Source organism: Astatotilapia calliptera, chromosome 5 (genome assembly GCF_900246225.1).
Source record: "Astatotilapia calliptera chromosome 5, fAstCal1.2, whole genome shotgun sequence".
Classification (NCBI taxonomy): Eukaryota; Metazoa; Chordata; class Actinopteri; order Cichliformes; family Cichlidae; genus Astatotilapia; species Astatotilapia calliptera.
Window position 1 is genome coordinate 26288281 of NC_039306.1, and position 26753 is coordinate 26315033.

Genomic DNA, 26753 nt, shown 5'->3' on the forward strand with positions numbered 1-26753 from the left:
ACAACAATACAAATGAACTAGGACAAGACATTCAACATTACATTGCATAAAAGAGATGCACACACGGATGACGCACAACATTAAAACCACTCGCCCAATATTGTCTCATTTTTTCTCGTGCTGATAAAAAAAGCAGTGTTCGGTCATCGACCTGAGGAATATCCCCTGGTGTCTGGAGCTGGGATGTTTGGAGGGCATCCTTGTTTGCTGTGGTGGCATTTTGGGATTGAATTCAGAGGTTTCAGGAGTCGGGTCAGTTCATACCTTAAGTCAGGGATTCCAGACTAGAAATGCTGCTCTAGTCAATGAAAGAAATGTGTCACTGTTTGGGCTTAAACTGTAAGAAATAAATGTGTAAAATTCCAGAAAAAAAAAATGTTGTTAGCTCGTTGACCAAACTGCCCTGTAATTATAAAACTGAAACAGACAATATCATTTTATTTTGGACATATTGTAAAAAAAATATAGAAATTTCTGTAGTTTTATAACGGCACTTCTGGCTTCCGCTTCAAAGGATTGTTTTATCCAATTGAAAAATAAGGAAGTGATATGATAAGGTGTGATATGAATGGGAGGACTTCATCAGAAAAAGCTGGAAAACTTATTAAAAATACATTTAAAAACCCCAAAATTTAAGCCCTCCTTCACAATTTGTAAAGTCATCCAGTGGACCAGACTGGACTCTTTGTCGGGCTGATTCTGGTCCCCAGGCCTTATTTTTGACACCTCTGCCTTAAGTGTTCCCTGAGCCATTCCTGTCCAATTAGTATGGTTGGAGTGTGCTGTTGGTTCAGCAGCCTGAAATGACATGATGAAGGTTATCCACTTCACCTATCAATCAGTATACATTACATCACATTAATAAAATTGCATTACATTGTATAATATCACATGATACATCACTATGGCACTGATTACATTATATATAAGATCAAATAACATCCTGACATCGTAGGCCCAAGTTTAAATCAGATCATATATGATCACATTTAATTATGACTCAGTGAGATCACGTGTGAGAACCAATATATAACACAGATAGAAAGCAGGACCTCGCTGACATATGCAATATGAAAATAAAAGAGCAGCTTCCAGTCAGCGATGGCTGTTTCACAAACTGTATCCTGGTTACAGATGCTTCATGTCACCTGAGGCCTAACCTGGCACCACAGGAAGCCATTTTTTTTCCATTATGTCTTCCTGTAGAGCAGCCCAAACCTTGCTCATATATTAAGCTGATATGAAGAGATTACTAATGAGTGACAGAGACCTAACAAGCAAATTAAAAAAAAACAACAACAATAAAAAAAACAGTTTTAGCACACAAAACCTGTGATGAATTCTGTGCGTCCTAAATCAGATCCTTGTCTTTGAAATGTTTATTTATTGAATCGTTCTCTCGTCCGAACATTTCAAGACATCCAGGAGGGTATTAATGGGCCACGCTGTTGTGATTCAACCAATGACGAGAACGGCGGGGAAACACTACACAGAGAGCGCCACTGGCAGCATGAATAAAAGGCAGGCAATGCGCGCAGGAGGGGAGGTCCGAGGCCCCGGGTAGGCTACGGGAAAAGGAGGTAGAGGCGGAGTCTGTCTGTGAGCGTATATGCATCTGTGCGCTTCCTCGCTCACCCCTCCTCTTTTTTTCTTTTTTAAACCACCCCACCCCCACCTCTGCTGCCCCCTCCCCCCTTCCCCTCTCCCCGACCCCTCCTCCTCCTCCCCTCCTCCCATCGTGCTTGCCCGCCCCTGAGTCTGGAGCAGCAGCAGCAGCAGCAGCAGTGGAGCTTCACTGCCTCTCCTCGCCTCACAGTGCGGGAATATACCAGCGGAGAGCAGAATGGATACGGAAGGGAGCCAGAGCAGCCTGTCCTCCGGCACGGACAACTCCCCCCACGACCCCTGGTAACAGCCCGAGTCCGTGCGCCCGTGTTTCGCTCGCCTCTCGGCCCGGTTTGAGTTCACCTTGGACTTAAGTTGAGTTCAGTGCGGGGAGCGAAGCCGCGCCGAGACAAAAGACAAGCACGCTGTGTGTGTTATGTGTGTGTGTCTCTCTCTCTATGTGTGGGATGGATAGACTCAGCGGAGGAGACGCAGACGCACCGCTTGCTTTCCGCCTGTTATTTCTCTCTCCCTCCCCTCCTCTTGTTTGTTTATTTTTCTCGCTTTTCCACCAGAAGGCCACATTGTAACTTCTCTTCCATCATCTGGAAAATCCTCTCCTTTTTTTCCTCCTCCTCCTCCTCTAGGGGATTATAACGGCCCGACTGGCCGATTGGTGACTTCGCAACATGGCCGATGCTTTCTTCTTACTTTATTGATGCTATATTACGCACAGATCCTCCAGATCCCCCCCTTCACTCCACGAATGTGCATGTGTTGTGCTTAAAAGACGCTTTGAGAAAAAAAATCTGTGACTTACAGCTTCTGTTTCTCTCATTCAGCAAAATGTTCATCGGGGGTCTGAGTTGGCAGACAACACAAGGTGAGCTGTCCCGCACGCTACTTTAATAAGTCTGGATGAAAGCCTCCTGTTTACTCCTTTTTAAATATAACGTTTGCTCTAATAATAGCTGTGGCGATAACCTGCGAGGCTTCTTGAAGTTTTAAGGAGAAACGCGGTGAACAGTTCAAATCAAAGCCTCCTATTCATTAAGGATCAAGCTCTAGGTTTAGAGTCGGGAGACGCAGGAGATTAATCGTGCGCACACGACGACTTGTCTGCCTTCCTTTCCTGTGCACTCGTTACACTCTTAATAACCCGAGGAGGGCATTCAGAGTAGAAAAAAAGGAAAAAAACACTAAAGTGATCGATTAATCAGCGTTAAAGCTGGAAGTTGGGCTCGTCATCATGGGCCACGCTAGTGTTGTTGTTTTCCTTATTGGTAGCACTCCGCTCAATTCATTCATTTATTCGAAGAGCCGTGAGCGCAGGCTGACGCACGGGCACAGTTTAGTCTTGTTGCGACGGCCCGTGTTATTATCTCCACTGCTGCTGCTTCTGCTGCTGCTGTGTCAAAACAGCGAGCGTCACCAAGTGTGTAGCTTTGTTTGTGGTCCGCAGGGCCTAATGGGGCTGGTTGTGCTGAATGGCCAAAGAGAGCCCGGTGTATAAACCTCGGCAGGACACACGCACACAAACACAACGTGGTCCGCCCGACCCCCATTGTCTCGCTTCAGCCACTGCACAGCACACCAGGGCCCTGTTTAGAGAGAAGTCCTTCTCTCATTCCCTTCCCCTTTAACAGTGTCTCCCCGGTGTCTTTGCAGAGGGCTTGAAGGAGTACTTCTGCAAATTCGGCGAGGTGAAGGAGTGCATGGTGATGCGGGATCCCGTTACCAAGCGGTCGAGGTAAGAAGGAGGCGTGTGCGCTCCGCCGTCCTATCACCGGATGCCTCATGCTCTTCCATGCTTTTCCATGAGAGCTGTCGTGAGTTTGCATTCTGATTTTGTCACTTGCGTGTGCTTTCTCCCCCCCGCGTTTTACAGAGGGTTCGGCTTTGTAACATACACAGAACAAGCCGGTGTGGAAAAGGTTTTGGCACAAAACAGACACGAGCTGGATTCTAAAACGGTGAGTTCTTAAACTTTTGAAGTGGATGGTACAACTTGGGCAACTTTTCTTACTCTGGGAGTGTGTAGCCTGTTTCTTCCCCCCCCACCCCTTCTCTCTCTCTCTCTCGGTGCATTTTACCTCCAACCCTATGGCTTGTAAAGTTGAGGAGTGCATTTTGGAGCCCACACCCCTCCTCCTCCTCTCCTCTTTTGCTCATTTCCCCCTCCAAATCCTGGTTCAGGGCGCCAACATGAAAGCGTTCTTTCTTGGTCTTCATTGCCATGGTTACCTGGGGACCTGAATGGGGTGGGAGCCCCTTTGCAAAAACCCTCACAGGTTTTTATGCACAGTAGAGAGTTCACAAGTTTTTCCCCTTCTTCTTTTTTTCATAGGAAATAGCAAGTGATAAGTTTTTTTTAGTGGCAGCTCTCAGAGTTTTTGGGGGGTGGCAAGAATTGTGGGAGTGGATTCCAAAACTGATGGCAGGGAGAAGGAAGACTGTGGGGTCAGAGCAGCTGAATTTAAATAGTGATGTAACTCCGAGATTTGTGAGTGTGTGTCTCTGTGATTTCCCCCTCCTACACTGCTTAAACATGAAAAAACAAATGTGGGCAAATTTCACAAACCACTCACCAAACCAGAGGACAGGCAGCACCCTTGTGTTCAGGTAATCCATATTTTTGCGAGAGACAGTGACTTGGGCACGAGTGCGAATCTCTTTGGTTTGTTTTGGTGAGAATCCGAGGCCCACATTTGAATATCTATTAAAGTGTGAATGCCTCTGTCTGGGTAATGCAGATTGGTTGTAGGATTGGGGACTGGGTGTGTCTTTGTCAGCTTGTTGTCTTTCCTAACCACACACACAATAGGATCATTTGAGAGTGAAAATCGGTGGCACAGAAAGTCAGCAGGGCCCAGGGGCAGAGGAAAGGTAGAGTTGGTTAGTTTGTTGGAGCAGGCCTGTTGCTGGGGGTGACGCCAGCCTCAGGAGACGGTGCTGTAACTGCACAGCCCAGTGGGATTTATGTCTCCATAACAACTTCTCAGCTATTTTGCATTGACTTAAGGTTTGGTTGATTGGGTGGCACAAAGATGGTGTCAAGTTTTGTCGGGCATTTATAAGTACGCAAGATTATGATATCATGTTTGTTTTTTTAAGTGAGACTCTTCATAATTTAGAAAGTTTAAAGATGCAGTTTCGTGAAATAATCAGACCTTCAAGCACCACCGCTGGAGGTCCTGATATTTATTACAAAATGAGCGCTGCTGCTGGTAATCTCTTCATATATATTTTTTTATTATTCCTTTTTCACCTTGCTTGGAAGTAGGTTCTAAGAAGCTGCAAAATATTACTCAGTGAGTCATGTTACCTCTTAAAACTAGGTGCTGCCAGAGCCTTTGAGAGCCAGACCCTCTGTATTTGTGTGTGTGTGGGATGTGAACGCTGGTTTTGGACGCCTCTGGTAGCTCAGCTTGGCAGGCCACTGGTGGGGTTAGGCGTTGCCCTATTATAAACCAAAATACGGCATAAGGCTAAACAATAATAATGTTAATGACTCAAATGCAAGGCTGGGTTGCTCAGGTTGTTGTGGCAGCAGTCTGCGGGGGGAAGCGTGCCATGGTACCATTTATCCAACAAGGCGTTTTAAATGGGGGGTATGGTTGCCATTTTGTTGTTCCATTTTTGGAAATTTGAGCCCAGAATTTATTTGTTGCAAATCTCATATTTGCCAAATTGGGATGTATTTTCTTTTTTCTTGCCTTGCTTGTAGCTTAATTCTCGAAACGCTACACAAAACATATTTGAGAGAACGTTTTTGCATCACACCTGGAGTCTCCCTCTCCACAGTATTGTTTGATCAGCCTGAGACGTGAAAGAGGCATTCCTCACAGGCACGAGGAAGAATATTTGATGCTGTGATGTGTATGCCTTGTTATGCTGAGCTTTGGTTTGCGAGAAAATATGTGAAAGGCATGAAGCGGGGACGGGCGATGTGAAAAGGAGAAAATGCACAGGGTGAGAAGTCAGGTGCAAACTAACCGGTGCAAGGTCCACGCTGCTTGGTTAGAAGCGGTATTAAACATTTACAGTCCTGTTACATCGTGCTAGCTGCCCTCGGAAAATGAAAGTCACAGGTTAAAATATGAAGTGAACTGTTGTAATTGTTCAGTTATAATGCAATAAGGCTGTCTGTTGTGTTCAGTGAGAGGGTCTGTCGAGGTTGTTGTTTTGGTTCGAGGTTAGATTTCCTGTCGGGGGCAGAGTGTGGCCTCGGGGCATTGGTGTGCTGCTGTATTTCCCTGGCCGGAGAAGAAGGGCACAACTGGTATTTGTTTTCTTGGAGAAAATGCTTCACTGGAACCGGTTACGGGAAGAAGTAAAAGACGAGGCCAGATATTCTCTGAAAAGAGACCACTTCTCGCTCCCTCTGTGCGGTGATTTCAGATTTTTAAAAAATTGTGGTGAATTATGGTTTTTGGTGATTAGTGTGATTATTTGGCATTTGCTATTTCTTCACAGGGAACTCTGTCTCTCAAAACGACCCCCTAAAAAGCCCAGTGTAGTGCTGAATACAGGTTACTGAAAACATTTTTAATAGAAGGCACAGACAGATAAGAAACACACTGATTATTTTTATTTTATGTGATTTGTTTTTAGCGCAAGTAAGCTGGAATGTCCTTTTCAAGGTGTTTTATATAGTAGGTGGAAATTGCTGCTTTTAGCGCGACTTGTCTGCGAGGCTAAAGAAGTCGTCAGCATTGTGCTAATATAGCCGCTTTCATCTGTAGCCCATGACATATGTTAGCAGCAGCCACTGTGGGCCACAGGCCCCATAGTCTGCAGTTGCTAGTGGTCTAACACCTGGTTAGTGGAGAGTTTAAATGCCAGGATGGGCTGCTCGCTCCTGATTGGAAGATTAGCTGTTAATGCTGACGTGCACGAAACAAGGAGAAGGGGGATGGAGAAGGTGAAGAATAGGAGAGAAGGGAAGGCACTGTGCTGTAATTAGTATGGATCTGTAAAGCAACTAATCGGATTGAATGAAACAAACTGGATTGGGCTCCTGAGGTCCGTGCACGACATCAGATCCGGGATAAAGCTTGGAGCAGCTCTGAAGGTGGAGCGAGAGAGCTCTCTTGTCATGTTAAATGTACACAAACCCCCACCCCAACAGTAAACACAACCGAGCACAGCAGCCACACGGGTTAGGCGCTCACATAGAGGGTTACAAGCGGTAGGGACGGGGTTAGGTTGGAGGACCTCATTAGTGAGCTTCGTTAACTAATTACTGTGCCATTCTTCAGCTGTGCAGATTGACCCGGCTGGCCTGAGCCCAAACCAAGTCTCCCTCTTACACTGTGTGCATGTATTGACATGTCAGCCCCTTTCGTGTCCTTGGGTGTTTATAGCTTTTGTTAAGCTCATATTGATTATTTTGTCATAATGACGGTAGCCCGTGGTGTCTTTTTATCAACGTGGTTGCCCTTTTCTTGCGAGAATGTCTTGGAAACTCGGCCAGTGTATCAGAGCTTGAATGTCTGTGTGTATTTGCTTGTGTTTTCACCTATGAACTTTGCACGTATGTCACTTTGTATCCTCGTGTTAGCGTTTCCACTCTCGCTGCATTGTTTGGGTGCTTGTGAATGTGTGTGTGTAAGTGTATATGTATGTGTGCCTGTGGGGGTAGCACGGGAGCCCCAGTTCCTCTACGGGCCCATCTGTTTTGTACTCTTTGTCCTGTTAATTAATGAAATCAGAGGGGCTGCCTGCTGGGACTGCCCCACTGCACCACCACACTGGACAGGCCCGCTTTCTCATGGGCTGACTCTGTTTTCCAAATGAATGCCTTCTCTTTCTCTCTGTGCTCTCTCACCTTTACATGTACGCATCTACTGGTTTGGCATTTTTTAAAAATTTTTTCAAAATTTATTTATGCTTTGATTTTTGTTTTCCAGTTTGTAACACTGGTGGACACGCCGCGCCCTGCGAGGTGACTATTGGTCGTAGATTAGAGTAGTCTTAAAAGCTAAAACCACTAAAATCATACTGCAGGCTCTGCTGTCACTATGCTGCTTAGAATGAGCGGAGGTTGGATGTCATGAAGCAGGATGTTAGACCAGTTCATGAACACTCAGTTATAACTCTTGTCTGTCAAGTCTGGGAAAAGCACCTTTTTTTTTCTTTCTAGAAAGGTTTTCACATTTTTCTTGAGTAGTTACGCTTTCACCAGTATGATTGGGAACGCTACGTGGCCGAGCTTCTTTTCAAATGTCAAGCCACCGATGAGCTATTTCTGAGTGTTGCAAACAGTGACCTGGCTAAGTCATTTCACTTTTTGCTTTGTGGCCTATCTGTCTTCCTTGAGGCTAATCCGCCACTCTGATAGATGCTTTAGTTTTCATTTTTATTATTGCCTCCCTCTGAGTACTGCCAGATGTAGAAATTACATGTTAGATATATTCTGTTACTTCACTGAAGTGGAACGATTTTTTTTAACAGCATGGCATGACAGTAGCTGTAGTAGCACTGCTACAGATATTACATTAGGCCTAACGTAGCCTAGCTGGTAACCTTCAGTATTTTGAAGAGCTTCTGATAATTTACTAGCTGTAACAATATTGTTAATTTGTAAAAATGTGAAGTATGATGGGTAATCTGATCCTAAAATTTATTAGCAAGACTGCTACATCAGTGTGATCACATATCTTGATTTCTTAGGTATTTAATTAGCCCATAAAAAAATCATAATTTGTGTCCCGTCTTCAACCCCTCACCCCCAATTGGTCGCGTCAGATAATTGCCCCTTCTAGAGCCTGGTTCTGCTGGAGGCTTCTTCCTGTTAAAGGGGAGTTTTTCCTTCCCACTGTCAACAAGTGCTTGCTCATAGGTGCGAGGGTCCTCTTGGCGATTTCTCTCTATTATTTTACATCATAAAGTAATTTGAGATGACTGTAATGGTGATTTGGTGCTATGTAAATACAGTTGAATTGAATTGAGTCATGCAAACATACTGATTTCACACTTCTTAAAAGAAAGGTGGTTTCCGAGAAAACTTAACTAATCAACATGCTGCTGGATGAATAAAAAAAAAGACTTGGACATTAGTGCTTGTTTACAACTAGCTTATAGAAACTGATGTTTTTTTTCTTCGTGTGTTTACAATGGTGATAACAATGGACAATGTGGCTCGTGTTAGATGTCTGACCGCTGTCATTCTCAGCTCATGCTCTGCCACATGATCGCCTCAAGGCAGCTCCTGCCCTCTTGTCGCGTTAAAACAGTACAAGGCAGGTGGGCTGAACAGAAAGCCCGAGGCAGTGACCTCTCAGCACTTCAGTGCCAAGAGGAACAACGGACATTTTGCCCACGTACGCCAACCGGTGATGTCATTAGGATGTTACAGACGCTTGGAGTTGTTTAATTGTGATAATTATATTGCGCTGTAATATAAATGAGTTTCTTTCCAGTAGTACAGTTGTACTATAACTCTATTGTTTTTAGTAAACAGTGAAACTAGTGTGTAGAAATTGATGCATCTGAGTTTGCAGTATTTGGGCTGGAATGATGTGAAGAAAAGCTTTGATATTAACTCTAAGTTTATACATATCTTCTCTCATTAAATACATTTCAAACATAGACGCCACAAAAAAGATGTTTAATTATTTTAAAAACATTTTTATTGAACAAGGTCAAATGCTGCCATGCTGGGTGTGAATGCGCGGTGTGAGTAAAATGAATTCTCTTACTCATGTTCATCGTGCTTGATCACGGCAGTGACCCGATGTTCAGTTTATAAGTCAGTATTATTTGTGACACATTTAAATAAAAATGGCTAAAAAAGCTGAATCATGTAGCGGGCAAACGCACACATCTGTAACACTGTAATGTCACATTTGGTCCACACTGACACAGAAATGCTGTGTTGTCATTGTTTGTGAGCGCGCTCGGTTGTAGCGGATAGTCGCTGGTGGCTTCGTGCGTCCTTGTCACCTTAGTCTTTGTGCGCTGACCAGCTGGAGGTGACATGGCTCTTCTCATCTTTGTGTCCCACTTTAAGGTGTAAAGTCCCTCTGCAATCCCTTCCAAGGACGCTGCAGCTGCATCTTAGTTACACAGCGCTGTGCTCTCGAAGCGGCGGCAAATGTGAAGCACTTAAAGGTCCTCGAAGGATATATGTGTCAGTAGATTTGTCATCAGAAGCAGGGAATTATCACAGGGGCGAGATGAAAGGATTGTTTGAATATTGAACGAACACCCTCCTTTGTGTCGTGCGTATTGTTCACATTAGAACTAATTATTTTAAGCTATTTCACAGGGCACTTTTTACTGCCAATATCAATTCAATACCTCTGATAGCGGCTGTGGGAGACACGAGGGGTTTCGCTTCACACATCCAATTATTAGAACAAAGATGAAACTCTAAGACCATAATACACTACAAGGTCCTGTGACCTAAAAATCATCTCACTCGTCGGTTTGAGTGAGAATAACACGAGATTCCGCACAAATTTAAAATGCCAGGCCGAGCTTTGCATATTTAGCATTATTAAAGGCCAGCTCATTCAAAGCTCATTTACTTCTAATTTTATCTGTAACCTTGACCAATGCTGAGACATTCCAGTGGGGAGGAATATGGATACAGTCAAATCGAGCTAATCCAAAATGGAGCTTGTCAGGATTTGTGAGATTTAGAAAAAAAAAAATCTATGTGTGATATATTCAGAATCTTAGATGCTCATTTTGGATTCAAGACTGCCCCGCTCTGTGTAGTTTGTGGCGAAGATGCATTTAGTCGTGTCTCAACACACAATTCAGAGAAAGTACATATTCCTGTCTCACTGTGTATTTTGTTCCCTATGCGTGTTTGTTTAGCTGCCGTGTTTGGATTTTAGGGGGCTTGCATAAACAAGGGTCTACTATACATATTCGCGGATTAGCATACGATCTATTTCTGGACCTGTAGTCCAGACTTAGAGGCTCTGTGTTGTAACAAATTCTAGTTAGTTAACAGGGTGATAATTCATTGACGTGCGCAGCGGTTTTTTGAACAGGAACTTTTGAGCAACAAAACCAGAGCAGGTAGAGATTCGGTATCATTGCTGGGAAAAAAAAAAATCAAATGTCAGATATATTTTAATATCGCTTTCCTATATATATATTATGTGCATTTCCAGTCCCCCAACCATTCAATGACACGTTTGAGGCTGGATAACTTGTGTTTATGGTTGCCAGCGATCCAAACTTGCTTATGCCGTGTCTGTTATTAGTATGATGGTACTTCCTTTGTAGCCTTACTGCTCCCAAATCCTTAATAAGTCTGTTATTGGAACAGAGTGTGAATTAGACATCTCTGTGGTCTAATTGACCCCAAACATAATAGTACGGAGCAGAACATGTAGTAACGTGTAGAAGGTGTGCAGCTTGTAAATGTCTTTTTGGCAAATGTAGTTGATTATATGTTTCCTGATGACCAGTCGTAGATTATTTATGCATTTGCTGCCTGTTTCTGTTACAACAGAAAGAGTACAGCATTGATATCTATATATATATTTTTTATAAACAAATCAAATGTATTGATTTATCACTTAAAAAACGACAACAAAAACTCATCATGACTCATCTTTTCCCTACAGATCGACCCAAAGGTGGCGTTTCCCCGCCGGGCTCAGCCCAAGGTGAGTGCACCCTGAAGGAGTTAACAGCAAGGAGGAGTGGAGATGATGTCATGTGTCACCCCTAATAAGGGAGCCCTGGTTGGCTGGGATTAGACTCAGGCACATGATCTAATTGGAGCTACAATCCACTTGTCCAGCCTGACACCATGACCCTGTGTACACAGGCTCCTGCACTGCCGCCTGTATACGTGCACACACGCACACACATGCATTTTCTGGCTCACACCTAAATGGATGCTTGCGCCGATTATTCACCTGCACACATGCTGCTCGCATGCGCACGCCTCAGAGGCCTTAAATTGACATCAATTAGTCTGAATTCCAAGAAGAGCTTTAAGCAACCTTTGAGATTAGACAAACGCCAACCAACACAAAGTGTCTTTATCGCAGGCAGCTAGCACAGACCTAATGTTATTAGTGATAAAAGATACCTTCTTCTTCTTTTCCTTCTGCGCTGTTAGCTGGTGACCAGGACAAAGAAGATCTTTGTCGGAGGACTGTCAGTCAATACCACCATCGAAGATGTGAAGCAATATTTTGACCAGTTTGGAAAGGTAAAAAAAATGCACAAACCTACTAAATACTTGCAACCATCATGCTTAAGCCTTCACTCTGAAAAGCTGTCTTTCAGCTGGACTGCTGCTGCTCAACCTTGGTCTGACCTTGACTTACCCTTCACAGATAATACCCATCATATTAGATATATGAGCATTTTAGTGGTTTTTAAGTGGCAGTTGATAGATAGATATGTTGCAAAGCTATATTGTATCAATAAAGGGACAACAAATATCAATTTTTTAATAAATCATTATCATCTCACCTGATAATAGGGGGCGACCTTTTTGCAAGCAGTTGCACTCTGACTGGGACTGACTGGAATCACTCTCAGAGAGGTTTTTAGACATTTGCAGATAATTGCTATTTAATTTATAAATACAGACAGATTGCGTCGACTCAACTGGCTGCCATGCTGTTTGTATTCTGCAGAACAGGATGGCTGCTGAGCACAAATGTAATGGTTAAGTGTGTGCAGGCAGCAGACGATATGTGATTTTTTTTAAAATTTATCACAGTTTATTGCTGTTTTATCAGAAACAGATTGTATATAACTGCAACATTATGACTTATGGCAACATTTGTGGCAGGTTTAAGTGACGGTGTTGGTGTGCTTGACATTAATAACTGAAGTGAGATAACTTTATCTTATTGGATAAAACAGATATTGGCTGTCTTGAGGACATAATTTGTAGTTGAAAAAAGGGTGATAAATCACAATATATGTTACTACAAAAGCTTAATATCTTATCATGAGTGAGATATTGTGATAGTATTGTATCGTGTGGGTGTGTGGTGTTTACATCCTCTACTTTTAACCCAGATTTCTTAAGGTGGATGCTAATATTTTGTCAGCATTTGGCTGCTTGCAGCTCCTCTCTTAGTTTTAAGGAAGAATTAGCTTTTCGATTAGCCTAACAATTCCATTCCATTAGCCAACACTTTAAACTTTTTACAATTTATGAGCGTTAAGGTGTTTCATCTACTTTTAGTTCACAATTTAATAAAGTACAGAAACATTTCAATCAGTTATTTTTGAAGTGAATCATTTTTCAGTGGTTTTCAAGCTTACTGTTAGCTTCTAACAAGTTTTCACACTATAAGTGGGGAATTGTTGTGTTCAGGTGTTACAGTACTTTGATCAAATTACTTGATAAAAATTGTATCAAATTACTTCAGCTTGCCCGCAATCTGTCCGTGTACCTTCTGGTAGCTGCATAAGCACACCCTGGGGTACCTCTGGTTGGGCTTGGCTGCTCTAATGGACTGCATGCCTTTGATAGATTATATTCATCTACTGACTCTGTCCAGCTAAAAGTTTTTTTTAACTTTCCTTTTAAACGTTTTTTTTCCACAGAGAAAAAAAAAACTTTTATGGCTTTTGTTTTAAGCATGTCCGTTTTTCGGTTCAAGTCGAGACACCTTAAAAAGAGAAAGCAGACCTATTTTAGGAGAAAAAGTGAAACGAAGGCACGCAGTGAAAGTGAAAGAAACAAATGCTGCGCTGTTATACATCCTTTTAACCTTAGCTAGCTTCTTCAGAAGTCCTCAGAGTGGGTTTCTCTAAAGAGTGCAAATATCAAAGAGGGGAAACAAAGAAAATGCTGTGTGGTCATCGGTGGTTCTGCTCCGTCAGCTTTAGCATGACTTAGTTTGTTAGTTTATCTCTGTTGTTGGCTGTTTTTGCTCTTTTCTGATCACATATTAGCATTTCTGGCTTCTGCATTTGGCCTGCTTAGCTCTTTTGAAAGAAATTTGGTGAAAGGCAAACACATGCTGTGGAGACAGATGAGTGGCCGGGGGTAGAGGGAGGTTAAAAAAAAAAAAGCAGGAGGGGAAGAGGGAGAGGGAGATGGCAGGGGACTGAAAGGGAAGAAGAAACCCCCCGTGGAGAGAGAGTGGGAGGGGAACTCAGAAAAAGGTTGAAGGGCAGAGGGAAGGAGGAATGCTGAGATAGTAGTGAGGGGCAAAAGTGATTATTAAAGGGGGGGAAAAAGGACCAATCTGATGAGAAATAAGTGTGTTAAATTATCCATAAAGCGTGGCATGTTGGGTTAGTTTTTAGCAAACTACTGTGTGCGCGAATGGAGATCAGCCTTTTCAGTATTAACTAATCAAATGCAACAGCTGCTCCTGTAACAGCCCCCCCACCTTACCCAAAATCAGTACTTCAGACACCCTCCCATCTCACACACACAAACACACACCCTGCTCTAGTCGCTCTCAGCTTGTTGCCGTGGTGACCTGCCTTCGCCCATTGTCCCGCTATAATCCAGTGCTTTTTTTGTGCGTTTCCTTTAAAAAAAAATGTGCGAGAAGTGTGTATTTGCATGAATGGAAAGACGGGCGTGCTCGTGAAAGTGTGACAGTGGCATCGTCGTGGATGCGAGCTTGCATGCATTTGTGCCCATGCAGACGGAGAGCGAGGCTCACAGCCGGCGATCCAGTTGTCACAAACATTAAGTGTGCGCCTCTGCCGCCGTTGGTGAGCAGGACAGTCTGAAAATGAGCATTGCTTCAGGATGTGGGCCTAATGGGTTGGAAGAAATTAACAGCACGAAGCTCCTTCTGCCTCGTGTCTGCCTGTGTTTTCTCTCAGTTGGCCTCTGACTCATGCTTGAGGTATTACTGTATTTCAGGTACTGGTTCAAATTTAAAGAACGCCGTTTAATTCCGGCCCGCGTGCTCACGGAAGACCTGGATTTGCGAGCGTGTGACCCGTGGCACCGATTCAGGTGGCTGTTGTGACATGTGACACGTTTCTCCTCGGTGCACTCGCTTAAAATGGCTGTTTGCAGTCTGTGTGCCGAATCATTTCTCCCCGGTGATTACAGACACTCATATCTAAGACAACACTCCCTCCGCAGGATGAGGGAATATTTGGACTGTTTGGACACGTGAGACCAAAGCTGTATCGTGGATAGCGGCGATCCCACAGTGCATTCCTGCTGAGCGGGAGGTATTTCTTGTTTATTATCTGAGCCTGGTTACAAGGTGCAGGTTTGGTTGGAGCAGGACTCAGTGTCCTGTTTATTTTCATACTGTGGTACCGCCTTGCAAGGAAAACACAGAATGCACTCTGCATCTTATGCAAGTCTTTGATATGTGCCGAAGTTGTTGTTGTTTTTTAGCAAGCCTCTAAGAACACCTAGATAAACTTCACTACTTGGACTAGGGTGGCTGCTCGGTTGTTGACGCGTCAGGTGTTCTGGGCCAACCTGAGGAGTCAGAGGCTTTTGTTTACATGTGATTTCCTAGTTGAAAAAATCTGAGGGCCTCTTGCTAAATGTTCCCAGGCCAATGAGACTGCAGCAGCCATGTTTCGATTAGAAGTCTGAAATGAGGGTCTTGTAATTTCCCTCAAGCTCATGTGGCTCTTTTTTTTTTTTTTTTTTTGGCCAAAGCTGAATATAAGATCTGTCCACACACAGAAGTGTGTTTAACATTTCAGGCATTAGCATTTCAGGCATTTTGGGCGTACAATCAATTAGGTTTAATCCAAAGGAAATCTCTGTTTTCATGCCTGTTTACCCTGCCTCTCTGTATCCTACACGAAAAGCCCGATGATTTCAAATCTTCATTTTTGAGTAAACCCAGAGAGTAGGTTAGCAAGCAAACGAAGGAGCGGATAGGATGAAAAAAGCAGCATGGACAGGGCAGACGGGAAAAGTTGGGACTCCACTCACCCATGTGAGCTGGCGATTAGAAGGCTTGACTGAACACTTTGTCTGCTGGCCTGTTTAGAGAGAGATGGCCGGAGAGAGCGAGCGAGAATGAAACGAGGGAGGGAGATGTGAGGAGACGGCGGGGAAAAAAATGTGAATGCCACCTTTCATAATCTGGCAGAAAAGTGTAATGGACTTGTCAGCAAACACTTGTTCTTCAGTACAATAGCGGTACGCTTCACTAAAAAGTGGTTATTTTTAATGCCGCTCTCGGGAAGCAGCTCGAGATCTCGGCTGACCCTCGTTCTCTGTACATCTGAGAATGTCAGAACTATGAGAATATGACCTTAAGTTTACTTCGGCTCTGCATGCATGCTGAGTAGTTAGCGATAGAGCTGCTGCTAAGTCAATCTCAGAACTCACAGCTATCCAATCAGATTGTCTTACAGCACCCTGGGCAGTGGACATCGTGAGATCTTCTCCTTATTGGTTTTGGCAAAGGCGAGGGGGGCTGGTGTGTGGCCACAGTCTGCAGATCTTTCTGTTCTCATGGAGGACAATTAGCAGAACCATGTTTGCACTACTATACTGCTTATTATCTGTAATTTTTTTTCTGTTTCCAATACTTAAAATCTCCTCTGGCTGGCAGGGTTTGCTAATCTCTTCCAGAATAGATGTTGCTAATGCTAACAGGAGGACTAGCTGTGAGTGTAACTCTACTCTTATGATAACATGTTGGCCTGCAGCTGTCTACTTGCTGTCCTCTTCCCTGGCTCTCTGCTGTGTCATTGAGTCTGGATGACCGGAAGGCTGGAAGACATGAGGGGGAGAGGAAAGGAGAGGGGAAGGGAGGAGGAGGAGGGGGTTGCAGGATAAAAACTGAATGAAGGACAGCAAGACGAGCACAGGGGGGAGCTCTGTGTGTGTTTGCGTGTGTGTGTCCCATGCTATATGTTAACAAGGATGAGAGTGAGGAGGGCTGTAGACGCAACCTTGATCCTCTTTGCATATATCATTTTTCACTTTCGTTGGTGCAAACACTTGCACAGGCTTGATCTCAATCAGACGAGAAGGCGTGCATGTGTGTTTTTCATCTGAGATACGTTTTAGAAATCAAATGACCTGCCTACCCAGAGGCCTCAGGCACTCAGGTTACACTGGTTTGGGTTTCAGCACGCGCTGCCTAATGAAAATAGCCATGTGGTAGGGCTTTGGCATATTATATCATCGTCCCGATAATATGGTTATTTTTACTGATATAAAAACATCATATCGCGATATCATACATGCTACAGCAACGCCATATTGTCCCCAGTGCAAGCAGCAAGGAGACAGGCCCAGGCATGTCTGACAGCAAGAGCGGTAGCTAGAAAAGCAGCTGCTGCAGCACCCTCCAAGCAAAGCACGGTACTTTGAAAAAATGTGAGAAAATTTGACCCACTAAAGGTGGAAATAACAAACATGGCAAAAACACACCCTTGAGTACAAAGCAGGCTATGAAGCAGGAGATACTAGCAGCCCGTGATGTGGGACCCAACAGTAAACAAATGACTCAACCGAGCATGCTAGAGCACTCTCCATATGACAGGAAGAGCGAACGGCGGATGGAAATTACTGCTGCGGTTACACGGTGTTAGAGCAGGGCTTTAAGCAGCTGATTAGAAAGCTCGACCCTGAGAAACAACAGGTAGAAAACACTTTCATCTTTATTGTGTGACAATACTGTGCAGGCTGCTGACAAGTTGCAAGGTTAAGTTACTGTAGTTACTGTTAAACTAAAGCACGACGCAGTTATTTTATAGTTTTACTTAAATGTCCCAGGGAAAGCACAACCTGGGTTAGTTTTGTGCTCACGTTTGAATTTCTGCTGTGTCACTGTATATACTGCTGTGTCACTCACTACCATTGCACTGTAACGCTCCTGCAGCTGCTGCTGGCACCTTGTTTCAATAGATTCACACTTGTAATTAGGAAGTGTATCATTAGTGACAGCAGCTCATTGGAAAAGAAGGTTGGTAAATGCTCTTCATTTACTTACACTTACAAATGCTGCCGCCTGCAAGCTGCGAGCGTCGATACGACGTTCAGTCTTCTTTTTAAATATATTGTTGTTTTCTTGAAATAATCATGATATAATGTTGAAGCTGTCCATGCAGTCACGCTCATGTGTCTCTGTTGTTTTGCTGCTAAAGACTGAAAATGTGAAAGTTTTTACTTCCACCTTGATCCCAGGCCTTGGCTTCTCCGTGTGTCTCCTTATGCCGTCAGAAGCTGCTAACTTTCCTGCCAGTGAAGGACGAAGCAGGGAGGGAGGGAATGGGATAAAAAAAAAAGGGGGGGAGGAGGTGGAATATGAATAGGGCAGTGGAGTGAGTGCAAAAAGGAAAGTGGAGGGAGAAGTAGAATAAAAGGAGAGCGTGTTGACAAAAACCTCAGCTCACTTCGTTCTCTACTCTATAATCCAGAATGCTCACTGGCAGGCTTCCTACCTGCCATCAAGACTTTTAACTTTTTTCAATCTTCTTATTGCTGTTATTCATCACAGCATTATTTATCAGCCCTTCTTCTTTTCTCTCCAGCCATTGAAATGAGCTGGAGTGGGTGTATGTGCTTGTGGGGGGGGGTGAATTCTTCTAATTGAAATTCTTTGCATGGTCTCCATGGGAATGGTAAACTTTGCAGAGAGGGAAAGAAAGACAGCGAGGGTGAACAAACGAAAGCAAAAGAAGGGCGAGAGCGGGACAGAGTTTGTAAGAACTCTGGGTGAAGGACGGAGGCAGAGCGAAGAATGGGAAACATTCAGCGCCTCTTTTTTACCGCTGATATATTGCATTTCATTTTATTTTTTTACACGGCGCCCTCTTTCCCCCTGTTTTCCCCGTCGCTCTCTTCCCCTCTCACCCTTCCATTCTTTTTTTCTTCTCTCCTTTGTCACCTGTCACCCCGCCCAAGTCTCTGCCCTCCACCCTCTCCATCTGTTTTCTCCTCTTACTCCGATGCTAAAGAGGGACAATGGCACCCCATGCTGTGTAATGATGTGCACGCGCGCGCGCGTGTTAAGATGTCCGAGCTCATCTATTCTGTGCTTTGTTCTCACAGGTCGATGATGCCATGCTCATGTTTGACAAAACAACCAACAGACATAGAGGTGCGTACCCAGAGTTATACTCAAATGTGCACCCGCCCGCATTATGTTGATACGCTTAAGTGGGACCACGATGGAGTCATTAGCTCTGGTGATCTAGCTAAAAAAAAATTCAAACAAACAAATTTTTCTTAACGTTGTCTTTCCTCGCTCTCGCCTACTTCTGTTTATACAAAGTCAGGATCTAAGTTAAGACAAGTGGGGAAGGGGGGAGAAAGAAAGGAGCAGGGTGGAGTTAGCCACGCCCTATCCCCCCTCTCCTCCATGATGCTAACACCTTAATTGACAAGCAAGACCTGTGAGGTTGGCCTCAGCTCTTTGGGTTGCACGTTACAAAAGGGAGACATTAAAGTGATCACATGTTTTCTGATAACTGTGCTCGTTCTTCCATCTCATTATAACCACTCATATCCAGAGCCCGTGTAAAGGTGGAAAATTCAACATGCTTTCAAATGTTGCTCAAATGTTACAAGGGTTTCTTTAAGAGTTTTTTTCTCTCGCTCTTTTCCAGGTTTTGGTTTTGTTACCTTTGAGAATGAAGATGTGGTTGAGAAAGTGTGTGAGATCCACTTCCATGAGATCAACAACAAAATGGTACGGACGTGAGCTGTAAAAAATATTTAGAGCGTGGTTTACTCGGTGGTGTAGGGATTTGTTCCCAGTGTCCCAACTGCCAGACCGAATCATGTGGCGTAACTGTTGAGTGTCTTTATTTCAGTAGTTTTTTTTTACTAACTCCCTGTTTTCTTTGCTTCAGGTGGAGTGCAAGAAAGCCCAGCCCAAGGAGGTGATGACGCCGACAGGCTCAGCCAGAGGCCGTTCCAGGGTGATGCCCTACGGGATGGACGCTTTTATGCTGGGCATTGGCATGTTAGGTAAAGTATTAAACAAACAGCAAATGCAGTATCTGAAAAAATCACTGTTAATCAAGTGCTAGCACTGACTGACACCATTTTTCTTTACGAAGACAGAAATAACAGATTATGCAAGTATGTGTGTGTAGCTTAGTTTTAGATTGTACTTATTCTAAAAATACTCAAAAAAAGTAACAGTAGAATAAACTCAGACATCTAGAATGTGGAAAAACACCGAAACGAGACATATTTCTGTATGTGTTGCTGATCAGAAATAACAGAAAAGGAACCAAATCACAATATTGACTCAAATTTCAGTAGTGCCTTGAAAATGTCTTCTGTGCATTAATTTAACTGGGAATAGCTCAGCAATTTGAACGCATTTCTTAGGTTTCCTCATTCACACTGAAGGAGCTGCTTTAAAAATTAAGAAATGTCATATTGTAGGTGCACCCTCCGTTCAGAAATATTTAGGCTACGTAAGCTAAACGCCTGCTTTCAATGACGTTATTCTCTGTGATGTATCGAATGTTTAGAGGTCACGGACTGAAGGGCTCCACACGCTGGAGTAAAAATACAGTATGAAGAGATCCTCATTGAGAAATCAAAACCGAGAGCTACATCAGCTGTAGTTTGTGGTTGTTTGATGCCCTCTACTGGCAAATTTCAGATCGTAATACATAATCTCAGTAAGGGCCTGTAAATGTCAGTGACTCATACTACTAGGTCTGGCTCATGTGTAATTCATCTCTAATGACCCCATTTCCCGCAGACGTTAAGCTAATGTGTATGCCTGGATCACCAAGTGTCCGGAGTGTCGCCTTAAATTTCGAAATATTCCGAGGTTGATTAAAATGAACCCCGGATGAGGGAAAGCAAAATCAAATAAATGACCTTAAATCACTCAGTAGTTAATAATAGCCATCTTTACTGTAACTCCTTCGTAGCTGCACTCTGTTGTACAAGAGCAGAGGAAATTAGCTTATAGGAGATCGCTTAGCTAACTGCCACTGCAGCAGGTGAATGTATGACTGCACTCTTGAGGTGGTTCCAAAAATAAACCTGGATAGATCAGATGGCTAGATCTGCCTGTGTGTACTCATCGTGATTTCTGCTCACACACCAAGCAGCCTCCCCTAAAACTCATTTTCTGAGTTCGCCATCATGCTCCTTTATACAGTCAATTAATCCTCTCTCTCTTTCTCTCTCCAACAGGCTACCCGGGTTTTCAGACTGCTACCTACACCAGCCGCAGTTACTCTGGTATCGCGCCCGGATACACCTACCAGTTCCCAGGTACGTCTGCATAAGCCACACAGCTCACTGACTCTCTTTAGGCCTGCAGACAGGGACAGAGTAAAGGCTAAAGGCTACAGGCTGCAGCATGCTGACAGTTTTTAACAGTGCGAGGCGAAACATGTATGAACAGCAACGGCCACGTGGCTAGAGGTTCATGTGCGCGCTCAGATTCGCGTGTCATGCCGCCTTCATTTCAGCTGCAGCAAGTGTGATTTTAAAGTGCTCTTGTCTGTAACTTAAACCCTCTGCACTTTCTGAAACACTGTCTTCTGTTTCGAATGTTAGTTACTGATGTTTTTTGCCTTTCATTTGTGATATTAGACCTTCTTCCTCTTATATTCTTCTTTGTTTATTTGATCTGCTTATGTAAGCCCCATTCAATTGGCCGTATCGCCCCTCCTTTTCCTTTGCTCCCACCTTCCTGCCTGTCCTTACAGTAGGTTTTCTTTTTTTGTTTTGTTCTCTTTTGTTTTTACTTTCTGTGCTCGTGCATCTGTGTTGACATTGTCTCTGTGTGCGTGTGTGCCTTTGTAGTATGGCTGGTGGATGGCGACTATTTACAAAGACATTTTTCTCTCTCTGGATCTTCTCTGTTTCTAGAATTCCATTTAGAGAGGACCCCCCTCCTGACATCATCCCACCCTCCTGAGCTGGCAGGTGAGTGTTGCCGCAACCCCTCTGAGAACCTAAAAAGAAAACCCGAAGCTCTTTAGCAGCAGAAACCCAAGTTAAACCACGAAGACCATCTTTACTAAATGCAGTAACCCTGAATCACTGGGATACTTCTTCAAAAACAAAAGCAGCATAACCCAAAAAACAAACCTGTTTACTTTTACTTTTAAAATCAGATTTAGATTTAATTTTTGATTTAAGAAATAGTCCGCCTATGTACACGTGAGGCAATCCAGCAGCAGGTAGAAATAGGGTTCAAAGGTAATGCAAACGACCTTGTAAGACTTTTCAAGAATCAAACTTTAAGTAGTTTCTGTGAACATATCGGTTGTTTTTGCGAAGCTACTGTGGAGGACGCCTTAAAATGTCTTTTTCCCTTAAGCACCATAAAATATGAACCCCCAGGTATTGGTTAGCACTGTTATAGTAAGAAGGTTTCTGGCTCAGACCTCCTGGCCGGCTGGATTCTGTGCGGAGTTTGCATGCTGTCTCCTCCCACAGTCCAAAGACATGCATGTTAGGTTAATCTGTGATTGGCCATAGGTGTGAATGTAAAAGTGTGTGATTGTCTGTCTCTCTTTTCGAACCCACTGACCAGTGACCTACCCCGGGTCTACCATGCGTCTTGCCTAAACTCATCTTGGGTGGGCTACAGCCTCCCATCAACCTTCAACTGGATAAGCAGTTAAGGAAATTGATGGAGCGATTTATGGATGTACACTAAACGATCTAACGAGTTCCATTTTTCTTTGAAGACTACTTCTGACAGAGGTGACAAGATATGATGATATATTGGGCTAAAAGCTTTTAGGTTGCTCCTAACTCTGCCGGTAAATACTTTTAGCCTTTGGATGTGTTGTGCATGCAGCCGATCTACAAGCAGCTGCGCCTTTACACTGACATCTAGTGGCTCTGAGCTGTACTTACATTTTTACTTGGAAACGCCATCCTCTTTGATTTTAGCCATCATTTTGTATCTTATTTAATGCATCAAGCCAGATGCTATAGGATGTTGGATCATTAAACCTTACACCAGTGGTATTTAAATGACATGTCAGATCTCTGGGTCAGCTCTCTGTTCAGCCACACTGAGCTGTAGATCATGACATACGTGTTGTGTGACAGTTTTGTTTGTTGTGTAATCCTCAGCCATTCCCCTGACTGCATACGGACCAATGGCAGCAGCTGCAGCAGCCGCCGCGGTAGTTAGAGGTATGTCCCTGTTTGTCTGCGAAAGAGTGTGAACAGCAGGAGTGTGTGCATGTTTACAAATTTGCATGCTCGCCTTACTCACAATGAGCGCGTGCGTGATGGCCTGGTTGGAGAAATAAAGGAATATTTTTAGACATGTGCATGTTTCTATGTGTGTGTGTGTGTGAGAGAGAAAACCCTCCAGTGTTTAAGACTGACTTGTCTCTCCTGGCTCTCAGGCTCCACCCCTTCACGCACAGCTGGCTTCCTGGGCACCAGCAGCCCTGGACCAATGGCTGACCTGTACGCTGCAGCCAATCAGGACTCAGGAGTCAGCAGCTACATCAGTGCAGCTAGCCCTGCCCCCAGCACAGGGTTCAGCCATGGTATAGGGGTAGGTCACATGCTCCCTTCCTCACCCACCAACTCAGACTTATATGCATGCATGAATGCACACGTGTGTTGACAAAGCTGCTAGAAGTGTATTCATCTTTGCCTCTATGTGTGTGTATGTGTGTGTCCTCAGGGTCCTCTGATTGCTACTGCCTTCACTAATGGCTACCACTGAGAAGTCTCAGGTCACCGAGGGATGGGAGGGCGTCTCCTCTGCTGATGAGCCAATCACAATGCTGACTGCCCACTGATGGCACAACCTGATTGGCCGGCCACCGGCTCTTTACCGGGCTCTCCTGGCTCCATATGGCTCCGCCCACCGACTGAATATCTTTTTAAATCCAGAACTCTTGTTTCTGCTGTACTAATCTCACTTCAACATAACTTCCCTGTTTTCTCCTCTTTTGTCCTCATCATGTAGTCTAATAACTAGAGCCCACCCCCTCTCCCCCCTCAGTTATCCATTTTTTTCCTTTTGAAGCTGAGAAAAAGAAACTGCAAAAAAAAAAAAAAAAAAAAAAAAAAAATCTCCGAGGAAACATTTGTCACCGTTGACAAAGACACAGACAACTATTTTGAGTTTTTATTATCGTCATTTTAAACTTCACTTCCATCGTGAATCCTTCCCAGCTGTCGTGCTGATGTTAACAGAAGCAGAAAGAAGGCAAAAAAAAGAAAGCTGTGCGAGATGAGATGGGTCTCAAAGCCGTTTTTAACAAAGGAAGAACAAATCCAACACAGTCCTTTTTTTAACTCGAGTCTCACAGAAACATGGAGGGAAAAAAAACAACAACCAACAACAACAACAAAAGTTAAATGTATATTTTGGTAGTCTCTAAAAACAAACAAAAAAAAACCTTTGTAATATTGTTATTAATATTGACATAATAATCTGTAAGGTATTTTATTCTGTAATTGGTTTTAAAGCAATGTTTTTATGTCTTCCTGTAAAATATTGTAAATAGACATTGGGTGAGGTAGGGTGGGTGTGGGATGGGTGTGGGAGGGAGGGGTCACTGAACCGGCTGGCATGTCATTGGTTGGTTTGGAAAAGGGTTAACAGCAATTTGACTGGATGTCATTTACTACTCTCTGCGGTCATCTCACTACTTTTATGGGTATGCATACGCCATTATGTGTACACTGTGGGGCAGTCCACTCTAGCGTCACTTCAGCGCAACGCTATCCAGGATAGCTGTTGGCGAATAAACTTCCACGAGCTTGTCTGACATATTTTTTTTCAGTTGACACATTTTTGTTTGTTTGTTACCAGGTCATATTTTTGTTTGTTTGATTTAAGTCTTTCAAAAAAAAAAAGAGAGAGAAAAAAATAAGCGAATTTGTCTCTTGCGTCTTCGTGGAAAACAGTTTATGAAACCACGATGGGACTTTGGATGATTAACAACTTTAAAACAGGAGAAATAAGGGGTTTCTGGCGATTCGGGACTTGACTTCACTTCCTGATTTTTGAAAATATTATATATATATTTTTTTGCGCGTTTCTCTTCTTAATGTTTTTGTTTATTTTAATTCTTTTAAGAAAATTCTTTTATGCGGTGTTCTCCACCGTGACAAACAAATGAAGGACATTCTCAGAGAAGCAGTTGTAGAAAAATCACGATCATGTTCTTTCCTCTTATCACTATTGAAGGTGCATGTGATTGCGTCTGCGTGTGTGCGTGCGTGCGTGCGAGTGAGTGTTTGTGCGCATACATCAAGGTGTAATATGGAACTACTTTCGTCAGCGAAGGAGCGTTTTGATTGCCTTTTTTTCCTTTGGTACTGAAAAAAAAAAAAAACAGAACGTTTGCCCTGCTCCATTTGGGTTCATCTGCTCTTCTCCCCCCTGACTCTCTCCCATTCCACACTTCGTTTTAATAAATTTGTGCACCTCTGGAACCAACAGATAACTGTTTATATATAGTTGCTGCTCAGTGTGGTGGTGAACAGACAGGGTTTTGGGCAGGGAACCAGAAATGGAACAGGGTCTCGCTCCCAGTCGGCTCTGATACGGGGGCCTCAGTACAAGACGGCGCTGGCTGGCAGGAAAAGTCAAAAAGCTGGAACAAATTCAACCTTTGCAAAAACAAGTAGCCTGTTTGTTCAGCCTTCTTGCTGCAGCCTGTTTGATGTTCAGCACAGCAGAAAACTTCCTGATCCAGCCAGTAGTTCCTCTGTCAGACGGGCTGGGACATGATAAAAGAAAAAAAAAACAAACTACTGCTGGACACCAACACTGTAACTTTTTAACTTACAATAAAGCAATAAGTTATTTTTTACCTTACAAATGAAAATAGTACTATTATTGGTAATAGCAGACGACAAGTGGATAATTCTGCGGCATTAAGACTTATTTTCAGAAAAAAAAGAAACTATATTTTTCTGTTTTGAGATCTTGTTCCCCTTGTATATTGATTTTAATGATGTCTTTTGTTGTGCTGTTGTAAGGAAAAGGGCCAATGCTTTGAATGGAGTTTGTAGCTCTACATGAGCTCGGTTAAAGTTTAAGATTTGGGCTGTCCCCCGCCAAGCTTTACAGCAATGCTTTTCTTTTTTTTTCTTCTTTTTTTTTCTTTGTTTTTTTTCCTGACAGTTTCAATTTGAAAATCCTAATAAATTATTCTAAAGTGTTTGTGACTCCTTTTTTTTTTTAACCCAACATTTGTTCACATGCGCACTGAAGTCATGTGAACTGACCTGCGTGTTTGAAATCTTAAGAGCAAATGCCACCTCTTAAATTGGTATACTGGCACAAATAGTCGGCGTATGTAACTGCCAAACTTCAACTGCTGAGGCTGAAAAATGAAGCCAAAACACGAGTGCCAAAAGTTGCAGTTCACAGAATGGCCATTTGAGGCTGGATTCGCTCCCTTAATCAAATGCACAACCTTACAGTAGGGATAAACATGTTTGCAGCCTGGTGCGAAAAACATTTTGGTCTGTGTTAATTTAAACTACTAAACGCTGGACTGTGAGTCATTCCAACATATAAACTCCACCTAACTCCAGTGATGAGTGACAGAGAATCCTATCTTTAGGCACATTGTTACTAGCAGCCTGTCACAAAAACACATAATTCGTTCCCATTTTTTAGTTGACTCTATAAAAAATACCAAAGGTAACATAGATTGACAGACATAGACATATTTTAGCACCAACACCGTGATTCCCAAGCCGCTATTATCTGAAAACTTGGCATATCTCAGCAAGGTGTGCTGCATGTCTGTAAAAAATTTGTTGAAAGTGGTGGAGGACAAAAAAGGAAGTGGCCTAAAGAACTATCTACAGCAGATGAATAATACCTGAAAGTCATGTCTTTAAAAACCAATTCAGCCAAGACCTGACATAGGACCTAAGAGATACAGATCTTGATCTACTGTTAGCTGAAGCCTCATCAGAAATAGTCTCAGTAGAAGGAAAGCTGTCAAGAAGCCATTTTTAAGGAAGGAAAACAGAGAAAAAACAACTGGCATGAAAATCTGTCAAGCATGGTGGAGGCTCTGTCATGGTTTGGGGCTACATTTCAGCCAGTGGTGTTGGGTATCTTGTCACACTTGATAGAACTACAAGTGCAGAATAATAAAGTTACATTTTGACCAACCACAAAGACTCCTGTACTGAACGAAACAACAAGAAGTCTTGCAAGAAGTCTGCATCCACTTTTACCTGTAGTCTATGAAAGTCCTCCCAATTTTGGTGGGTTGAAGTATTCATAGACTTCCCTTCGGTAGCAAATTTAACA

The 26753-nt window shown here is 43.3% G+C and overlaps 1 protein-coding gene across 1 annotated transcript; it reads left to right on the forward strand.

Moving 5' to 3' along the window:
* Positions 1-1734: 1734 nt before the first annotated feature.
* Positions 1735-24289, forward strand: LOC113022757 (RNA-binding protein Musashi homolog 1-like). The gene is made up of 14 exons (XM_026168517.1): positions 1735-1908; positions 2448-2488; positions 3274-3355; positions 3494-3578; positions 11196-11237; positions 11699-11791; positions 18557-18605; positions 19114-19196; positions 19360-19477; positions 20672-20752; positions 21356-21412; positions 22577-22639; positions 22858-23012; positions 23145-24289. The coding sequence occupies exons 1-14, from the start codon at positions 1844-1846 to the stop codon at positions 23184-23186; spliced, it is 1056 nt and encodes a 351-aa protein (XP_026024302.1). The 5' UTR covers positions 1735-1843; the 3' UTR covers positions 23187-24289.
* Positions 24290-26753: the final 2464 nt, after the last annotated feature.